Source organism: Gastrolobium bilobum, unplaced genomic scaffold, assembly GCF_033153095.1.
Source record: "Gastrolobium bilobum isolate Gb01-03AN ecotype WA unplaced genomic scaffold, APGP_CSIRO_Gbil_v1 utg6021, whole genome shotgun sequence".
Lineage (NCBI taxonomy): Eukaryota > Viridiplantae > Streptophyta > Magnoliopsida > Fabales > Fabaceae > Gastrolobium > Gastrolobium bilobum.
This window is the reverse complement of record NW_026899147.1, coordinates 191,198-201,461: the sequence shown is the minus strand read 5'-3', so window position 1 is coordinate 201,461 and position 10,264 is coordinate 191,198. Positions and strand designations below refer to the sequence as shown.

General features: G+C 32.0%; 1 protein-coding gene across 1 annotated transcript; it reads right to left on the bottom strand.

The window, feature by feature from the left end:
* Positions 1-2,194: 2,194 nt before the first annotated feature.
* On the bottom strand, positions 2,195-9,889 carry LOC133287631 (signal peptide peptidase-like 4). Its single transcript, XM_061485277.1, has 14 exons — positions 9,640-9,889; positions 8,504-8,662; positions 8,250-8,361; positions 7,911-8,030; positions 7,584-7,735; positions 6,892-7,074; positions 6,324-6,358; positions 5,566-5,728; positions 4,643-4,696; positions 4,316-4,408; positions 4,056-4,198; positions 3,790-3,860; positions 2,924-3,007; positions 2,195-2,779 (listed from the first exon to the last, which is right to left on the bottom strand). Exons 1-14 carry the CDS (start codon positions 9,775-9,777, stop codon positions 2,661-2,663), a joined length of 1,626 nt encoding a protein of 541 aa, XP_061341261.1. The 5' UTR covers positions 9,778-9,889; the 3' UTR covers positions 2,195-2,660.
* Between the last annotated feature and the right edge of the window lie 375 nt (positions 9,890-10,264).

The window sequence follows — 10,264 nt, the reverse complement described above, 5'->3', positions numbered from 1 at the left end:
TACCTTGTGGTTTTTGATACCATCCCAATCACAATCATGCACTGTTTACTGTTTAGGTAGAAAGAATATTAAAAAAAAAAATATTGATAGAGGGAAATATAACATTAAATATAAAATTATTAATGCATTTTTACTTAACAATTTAAGTTTTTATGTTGGAATAATTTTTTTTTATGATAACAATCTCTATGATTATATAGTTTATTAATAAATAATTAAATATTGAGTTTCTTATACTGAATAGGTGAATTTGGGAATGCTTCATCCTTTAGTTCAATGAACTTTTGTACGAAGGAATAATATAATATGAAATATAAAAGGTTCAGGATCATTTTACATCTGTGTAAGTTACACTCTCAATCTTGTCCACTGATCTCACTTATATTCAAGGACTCAAATTTTTTAGTAATGTGAGTCATTGAATTTAAGTGAATCAATTGTCAAGATTGAGTGTAAGATTTTTAACTCTTACACCGGTGTAAAAATATCCTGTCCCAATATAAAGTTGTTAATGTAATTTTTTTAATAGTTTAAATTTTTGTTTTGGGTATTGAAATGGTTATTTTAAAAAAGAGATATTGATACTTTCTATTCCCTCGAAGTCCCTTCGGCCAATCAAGCCATTAGATAGGCTCTTCCTTATTGTGTCATAATATCATTTGTAAGGTGCATTTATACGTCGCTAACTAGTGAAAGTTGCGGATGAAAATGATTAAGAAATTACAAATGTCGGTAAAAAAATTAAAATATTATACTTTTAATAATTAATTACGAATTAAGCGTGACTCCCAAGACATTCACGCCTAATTTAGGTGTGAATCATCTGGTGTTGACACATGGCAAAAAAATCAATTTATGAACTGTAAAACTTTGAAAAGCCATAACTTTTGACTCGGGTATCCGAATGAGGTAATTCTTTTTTTGATCCACATAACTTTTTGTGATCTACGCAATGACATCTCATTTGATATATTTTATCTCTCACAAACACAATTCAAATTTGCAATAATTGTATTATATAGTGTACTACCAAAAAAAATTAAAAATTATTATTAAAAAGAAAAACAAAATAAAAATTTAATTTGTGATTTAAACTCAAAAATAAATTTAAAAAATCTGTATTAATAAAGAAAATAATTAAATAAATATTCTAAACACTTGGTAGAATATTATATAAATTTGTATATATTTTAATAATTAAATAAATAACCTTGTACACTATTTTTTTTGAAACACTTGGTAGAGGCAAAAAAATTTAAAATATTGCTTTTTTAATAAATAATTACGAATAAGTTGCCGTCTTGAACCTAATTACGAATATATCGCACTCATTCACGTCCAATAATGGTACTATAACGTTAAATTCAAAATTCAAATAACCTCCAATAAGTTAATTGCATTTTGTATTTAATAGGAGTTCATTGTGTTTTATATTTAATAGGAGCTGATTGCGTTGTAATTTTAAGGGTTGGTTACAGATTGTCGCCAATTCAAATAAATTTGTTGGTGGTTATTTGAATTTTGAATTTAATATTAAAGGAGTTAATTGCGTTTTGTATTTAATAGGAACTGATTGCGTTTTGTATTTAATATGAAATTTGGTGCCATCTTATTTATAGATGAGTTAATCCATTTTGGTGCCATCTTTATAGTATCATTGTTGTAAATTTGAATTGTGTTTGTGAGAGATAAAATATATCAAATCAGATGTCATTGCGTAAATCTCGAAAAGTTATGTGGAATCAAAAAAAGAATTACCTCATTTGAATACCCGAGTCAAAAGTTATGGTCTTATAAAGTTTTACGATTAAACTTTTAATTTTTTTGTGCCACGTGTCAACACTAGACGAGTCATGCCTAATTTAGGCGTGAATGCCTTGAAAGTCACGCCTAATTTGGGCGTGAATGACTACAATAAATTCGAAAATAATTTCCAAACTGCTAACAATTCGTAATTAATTATTAAAAGTGTAATATTTTATTTTTTTTTCCCTACAAATGTGTGGTAAGTTTATATTATCCTAAATTTAAATCAATATTTTCAACTGGAGAACTTTCCCATTAGCAATCAGGTTACAATTAGGTCAAACATGAAAAATCTTTAGAAATTAAAATTTACCTAACTATGAGTTCAGATCTCTGTTATACAATAATAATAATAATAATAATAATAATAATAATACACAAAAGCTTGCCAATTTTACGAGAATAGAAACAAGAATTGATGTACACAGCCTTACCCTTACATTTATGCAAAAGAGACTATTTTCTATACTCGAGCTCATTGCGTTCCTCAATCAGCAGGGAGCAATAATAATATTACAACACAAGCTTATAGTAAACAGCAACTTCTCAGAGTTAGCAGACTTTTACCAGTATTCCCTCTTTGGTTGGAGTCTTCCATGCATGTCTTTGCTTCTTGACATTTGCTTGGCAAATATATGGTTTTGGGTAGACCCCTCATGGAAGCAAAGTCATCAACCAGGATATGGATTCTCTTGAGAATCTCTCTCAACTCTCAAGATGCTGATTTAAGTCCATGTTATCATATCATTTGGCTGAAATTTTGTTACAACAAATACACAGATGTTACATAATCTCCTAAGAGTTGCTATCACTCTCCTATAAACTAATACCTATAATACAAAGTATGCTGGTGATCAATGGTGGTTAATTGATTGGTTATCCTCTTGGATATGAGGGCAAGGCCTTTCTGGTTCCCCTCTTGTCCATAAAATCTTGAGCTCTCCTCTCTTTTTCCCCAGTGACAAAAAGGTGCCTGCATTTATGATTATAGATTAAGGTTTCAGAAACTGGACCAGTTTTCATGTCATGCAGTAACCAAATGTGTGTTATGTCACTTGGGTTGTGATAACAATAGTTTTATCAATACTAGCTTTCCATCATAGGCATTTGTACTTACCAAGTGTAAATGGGACTATATAAAGCAAAGCTGGTTGGCCATGTCCATCCATCAAATTCAAAGCCACATATGTAACGAGGAGACCTGCAGAAAAGAGCAATCCAATAGTTATCTCCATATGTGAAGATCGGAATATAAGTAAGAAGCAGCAGATTACAGTATAGTTCTTGGAAGTCATTAAATCAATTGCTTTTTTATTAATGCTAGACAATATATTGTATACTTATTAAATTGCATAGTGCACGCATAGGCCTAATGCATTATAAAAATTTGGAAAAAATGTTTCTCATATCACAATAGATAAAATTATCTCTCGTGCAATCCAAAAATGACTTTGAGGAAAAAAATAAAGTGCATTTAGGGAGTTTTGCTTTTCTCTTACAGCATGAATTTTCCTAAAATGCAGTGTATTTTTTTTTCCTAAACCCCAAAATGGCATCGTTTTGGGGTTAAAGAAAATAACTATATTTCCTATGACATGAGAAACACTAAACCCTTCAAATTTACTATAATAGAGATAAACGTCTACTTTAAACCCTTCCCCCATTCCGGTACGATCCAAAGTCCACTAACTTGACAAGTTTGCAATGACATGTTATTTCTTCTCCAGGAGAGATAAAACCACAACCTTCGATTTTCCATAGTTAGATTATTAGAAAATTACCCCTACCCTCATTAGTCAAATTTTAATTGGGAGTGTTTTTTTTTAGATTATTAGAAAATTATTGCTGAGTAGCCTAGTATATAATATTTCTTTCCATTTTTTTGGTACATAGTATATAATATTTCAGGCATACCAGCTAACAGGTGCAAAGATTTTCACATTTTATCAATTGAAAACTAACACCAGATCAAACATATCATACCTAAACCATAAGCAGCCATTGCCCACAAGAAGTATCCAGCCCGAAGATTCTTCTTTGCCAACCAATCATACCTGTAAAGTTATCAATGGGATAATCAAGTTCATGAGCTGTTAACATGATACAAGCCATTCTCTCCTCTGCCTAAAACATTTTTACAAGGAGATAAGGTGTTGTTGTATTTTATCACAAAGTGAACATTAGTAATACAGAGAACATAAATAGGGGAGGGATATATTGTCTGATCCATATATGACTTCCAGTTCAACCTTAGTGAAAATGCTACTAGAAGCCCTGGTAAGATTATGTCCCCAAAACCAATAATGCTGTAACCACCCCAAGGATCAAACAAACGCGGTATCTTGAGTAACATGGGGATACCATCTTCTCCACTCTTGTCACCTCGAGCTACCTGTATAGAGAAAGTGTTACATTAATTCAAGGGGGGAAATAACATCATGTTTATGAGGCGAAAAACAATCTTTGTAAAGAACAGCAGAGGAGGGAGAGCTTTCTATAAAACACTTACCACTATCATCACACTCTCATGGAACCACCATTTAGAGACGAACACCCAGAAGATGTCATATAGGAAGGCACAACTGAGAAGAACAGTTCCAACCTGATACAGAGGAAAAAGTATTTTAGTGTCTTTGTTCATAATAAAAGTTCACCAGTATCCAGCAAAGCTATCTCTTCAACGGTTTGTCGGTTTGGCTGTATATAAATGCCCCATGTATGCCTCCTACCCTTAAATTCAAGAGTATCACAAACAAAGTAAATGAGGAGATAGTGCCAAAGAAAGTTTTTTAAAAATCAAAGACACTGGAACAAAAAATTAACTATGAATCATTACCTTGAGATTTGGTATGCGAACAATCTGAAGAACTGTAATTATCAATGTGATACCCTGAATGACATGAGGTAGAAAAGGAAAAGTAATTATGATACTGAATATTAGTTAGTCTCTTAATTTCTTGGAAGTTTACAAGGTTGCCATTCAGCAAATCAAGTTTTATACTACAAAAGCTTACAGGCTTAAAGGAGGAGTGTCAATAATAACTTAAAAGAAATCATAAATTGAAGAACTTCAATTTCTATTCTAAACTATATTAGAAGGGAACACATTATCAAGAAAAATATATTATTAAGTGATAAGAGAGGAAAACATGATGGACGTGAAACAGAGAAATAATAACAAACATGGAAATTAAAACTAACAGTGGCTATAACAAGGGCCAAGAACAATCTCCAACCATGTTGCGCTTACAATTCATGTGCAATGTAAATTTTGGTCTTCACTAACAGCCTAATTTGTTATATACAAAGCAGAGATTAGGAATTTGATCTTGTTCTTAACAGTTTTTCAGTTGACCAATAGCAAAATAATGCACTCTTTGATTCTTAGATTGTGACACCTCATCTAACGGATAAAACAAATGCAATAAGTAATTACTTATTGGTTCTCAAACCACAGTAATACATTACAAGACAAGAATGTAGTATCCTATAAATCATTGTTTTAGTTACAGTCATAGGAAGAGTATCAGATTCCAAGTTAGTTTAAGAACATTTTCAGTTTTATACTAGTGACGTTCCAAAGATCGAAAAGCAAAATCTATGATATGTAGCAAGCATGTTTCTTATGAATGTATCACAATTTTCTATATTGTAACCAGGAATGCCAGGCGATCCAGACCATAGAAAAAAAAAATAGAAGAAAAATTACGGAAATTTTTTAACCAAAACATAAAGTGAAAGTAATAGAACTATTCTTACGAGAATATCTTGACCAATCCAAGCACACGATGCACGGCGATAAACTGCCCAAACCACGGCAAACACAATGCAGAAGGGAGTGAGGGCAAGTGTTAGATATGAAACAGCTCCAAAGAAGGGTATCTTCACAAATGTTTGTGCAGGATGTTGAAACCATCTGAAACTATAAGCATTTTGCTGTCAATTCCATATTGAAACAAAGGAATATAATAAAATAAACCATGTACATTACAGCCCAAAACTTCAAGCTGAAGTCATTTCTTTTTTCAAATAATATTGATTTATTGTAATGTTGACATTAAAAGAAAGCAGGAAAAACCTTTGCTTAAGTAAAAATTATGTAAAATACATGTTTGAGCGATATTTACTGTGAGCTATATGTGTGTCTTGCTACATTTGGTCTCTTTACCTCTTCAATGCTATATTTTTCAGGAAATAGGTATATAAAAAAATAAAATAAAATTGACAGCTAAGTCAATTTATTCTCACCCTAATTTGCCACCATTTATATCCACAATAATCAAATCAGTAAATAACAATTTAAGAACATAAATAATGTATGCACCACCAAACGATCTTTGGGTCATAACTAATGTAGCCTTACTTCTCTTTTAGTTACATTGGAATTGTTAATTATTAAAAGCACAAGATATATAACTCAACGTGTCAACCACAATCATAACCAAAGAAAAGTCAGCAGATTATTAATCAAATCCTACACTCACTCACTCACCTTCCTTCGTGGATAAAAGACTTACCATGATAATAGAGCCACCAAACAAGTTTGCAGTCCCTGAAAGCACATAAAGAATATAAAGGATTAGCTGCTATATGACAACAAAATCATGCTGCACTCCTATGTTCCAAGTAAATACTGATGCAAAGATTACTAAACGAATCATGATCGTGAGTGAAAAATTTAAAGTGCTGATCTACATAACAAAAATAATAATGTCAATCAACCTAAGAGAATTCATAATTATATGTACTGGTGTTATAGAATGTCATATGTGGGTATATTATTATTTCTGTGCTTAGCTTCAGTCTTGTATAAATTCTGTTGTAACAAACTTCAACTACCATCTTTCTTTCTTTTCCCCCCTAAAATCCCTATTTTGCTTTCATTACGACTAAAAAGAGAGGAGAAATTTGTCGTTAAAAATTAACCACATGGGACACCCCTTACAACCCAAGATATTGTGCGTGTCTTAAAGAAGATTCAAAATAATGATGATTGATGAGAAAAGAATGGTAATCTGGTTAATCAGTAAATTGATTATAATCTAGATTAGAGGAAGGGATAAACTATAATCAAGAATAACTAACCTCTACCCCACCAACACAAAATAGAACCACCAGAACTTCAACGAACCAGTATGACATTAGTTTGTACAGCATAACCAAGAAACAAGAAGCAATCACAACAAATAAAATTGCTGATGCAGTACTGATTTCCACATAACCACTGGATCCAACATTTTCTGTATTAACATATTCATCTGAAGCATCCTGCAAGTGTAAAAGTTTTCCACATATTAGTAACTAGATTAATTAATTTTTAAGTATGAGGGAAAATATTCTGTTGTAAATATGGAAGATATCTGTCATTATTTGTTTCTTTTAGTAGCCAGATTATGTTTTCTTATTTTTTAGGATGTGGGTTTATTCCTTTAGGCCGTTAGTCTCTCTCTATATATATATCGTATTCCTTTGTACATGTTTTTTTAAGAATCAACAATATTATATAGTTTTTTTCCTTTCATGTTATTCCTTTATAAAATTTGCTGACATTAAAAGAGAATAGACTCCTGTTTTAAAGAGCCCCATGACAGATAGCAAAGGACGCAAAAGCCTTATTGTTTTAATGAGTTTGTCTTTTCAGCGTTTTTTGTTTGTTCCTTCTAAGTTAAGGAGGATACCTTAACTTCCTTATTTTTGTATTCTTTCTTTCGTCACTATATTAGTATTACTCCTTTTATCAGAGAGAGAGAAATTGGCACGAAAAGGAACAAGGTAACCTTTAAAAGCTTCTCTTGCTCAATCGCTGCTTCTCTGGCTGTCCAGGCAGACCAATAAGAAGCACATAAAATGGTACCAACAGCCATAAGCCACAAAAACACTTCCGCAACATCAACCAAGGGACGCAGTGGAGAGTATAATTGCATGGACACTTAAGAGCAGGAATTGTACATGCAAAAGTGCCAAGGATATCAAGTAAGACACAAGACCAAATCAGATCTCAAAACATAAAGTATTCATTTTATAAAATCAAATTGTCCCGTGCCAAAGAAAAGCCATATCTAATTACACAATAAGAGAGAGCGCGCGGAGAAAGTCAATCGTACCAATGGAGTTGTTTTTTATATGCTTTTCCAAGTTTAATCCAGCATCTTGTGGAAGCATGACAACAGGTATTCTAATATCAACATCAGTTTCATTTTCTTCGCAAACCATCTTGAAAAGTTCTGCACAGTAAGGACATTCAGTAGCTGCATATTGCAAATTTCTTTGTTTACTCTACTAACAAATAATGAACCAAATTTTTTAGCATTCTCAGCAACTATCATCCCAAAGATCACCTCTAACTGTAAAATCACTAATGGACAAATGAAAAACAAAATAGACTACGAGATATCAAAAAGCATTTTTTCTTTGAAAAAAACAGACAAAAAACATTCAAACACCTGTTCGGTAATTTATAATGAGGATGGCTGAAGCACCGGCATCATCAGCTATATTTGCCTTGTCGGTGAAACTACAGTTTCCTCGGTGAACCAAAATGATCTCACTGGTGAGCTAACAATAGTGAAAAGCAATAGAAATTACAAATTAATAAATATTTTAAAAAAACTAGAGCTTTCAATCTGGACAATTGTGTTCCACATCCAGGTAAAGTTGCATTTGGTAAGTCCTATAGCTTAAATATTAATTCAAATACCTTATTCTTAGGCGTGCTACAACAATCAGGAGGATCAGCCATGACAACTCTAGAAAGATTGGCATGTTTTTCTTTCGATTCCAATGTAGGACCAAATCTTGCACCAACACCAACATATTCACTGTTTTCCACACCATCAATCCAAGTGGGGACTTTGACCTAACAAAAGAGAAAAAATTGGTCAAAGCTGTTAAAGAAACACCAATACATATATATATCTGCCTATACACAATTTAAGAAAATAACAATAGGTCACAAAGGAGTTTTCTGAAAACCATGAAGACAGAAGCTAAAAGATTTGCAAATTTCGTTTTTGAGAGTCAATTCATAAAATATAATGTTCCCAATCAGCTGGCTACCATCACCTTGTTCTTACTCAAATTTTGGAAAAAAATAAATAATCTTTTCACTACTAAGTAGACCATCTAAGAAGGTTAATCAACAAAAAAGAGGCACAGAATTACAAAATTTTTACAGGGACATATAAAGGGAGAAAGCATTTGGAGAAAAATATAAACAAATTCAGGTCTTTGAGTAGAATCTAGAAAACAAATCCACCTACATCGACCTCAAGTGCCAAAGATGCAAGTTTCCATGATAACAATCATAGGCAGAAGAAAAATAAAAGTGATAATGAAATCAAATATATCATATAAAATATATTTTACAAAGCTAGCATGCTAAAAAAGCATAACAAACGTAGATCACTCTATTGCAAAAGCTAGAAACACACCACCTATGTGATGATAACGAGGCAAAAAATAATAACAACAGCATACTATTAAGCATGGAAGTATGGTATCTAAAAAAACAAGTCTATTAACAATTTAACATGCAACCTTAACAGAATCACTTCAATATCACCACAGTTTTCTCTCCTTATAACTCCATTTTGTTAAAAAAAAAAAGCAGAAAAAAAGACAATTTTAATTGAACATATACCACTCATCTTTGAAAACTGAAAGCTCAAATCAAATACCAAAAATATTATTTTAAAAAAAAAAAAAACCCACCCAACTCTCCAAATCAAGCAGCTTCACTACAAGCTAAGCATCAAGGCCAAGATCAAAACCAGTAAGAATACCATTTCTAAACTAGTTTTGCAATTCATGTGAATAATGAAAAAAATCTGGTACCAGAACAAAGTTGTTTTCACAACCAGGCCTTGTGGGGGCAACATCATCATGATGAACTATATCCCCAGCCAAAACCAAAGTGACAGCAAGAAGGAACACATAGGACATAACAGTATATATAGCTCCAAGTAAAGCCATGTTAAGAACTGAGATTCTTGATGGAAAATTGAGAGAGAAACAAAAGGGTTATTAGAAAAAGCATAAAAGAAAATTTATTTGGAGAGAAAACAAGGAGGGTACGGAGGAATTGTGTAGGAGCAAGTGGCGGTGGACAGAGAGAGAGAGAGAGAGAGGGGAACATATTTAATAAAATTATTATTGTTATTTTGTTTTCTTAGTTTTTGTTTTGTCGTTTGTAGAACTGAGAAAAACAGTTCACGGTAACTATTGAACCAGAATTTACGGTGTTATGTTGATAGTTCACAGTTTGGTGTGACAGCCACGTGTTTTTTTTTTTTTTTTTTTTTTTCTGTACTGTGATTCACACTTTGCAATTGGCACATGGCTAAAGTTAATTGCTGCGTTACTTTTTAATGCACGGTGTAAAATGATTTTAATTAATTATTATTGTAGTCAATAAACGTATTTCTCCTACGGTTTTATTGTAGTCAATAATATTGTAGAC

Bases quoted from the DNA above. Each gene is read 5' to 3' on its own strand.
- LOC133287631 (XM_061485277.1), bottom strand. From the start codon at position 9,777: ATGGCTTTACTTGGAGCTATATATACTGTTATGTCCTATGTGTTCCTT. The intron at 8,663-9,639 runs GTACCAGATTTT...CTCTTTTGTTAG, and splicing joins GTGAAAACAACTTTGTTCTG to GTCAAAGTCCCCACTTGGAT. The intron at 8,362-8,503 runs GTATTTGAATTA...CACTATTGTTAG, and splicing joins GTAGCACGCCTAAGAATAAG to CTCACCAGTGAGATCATTTT.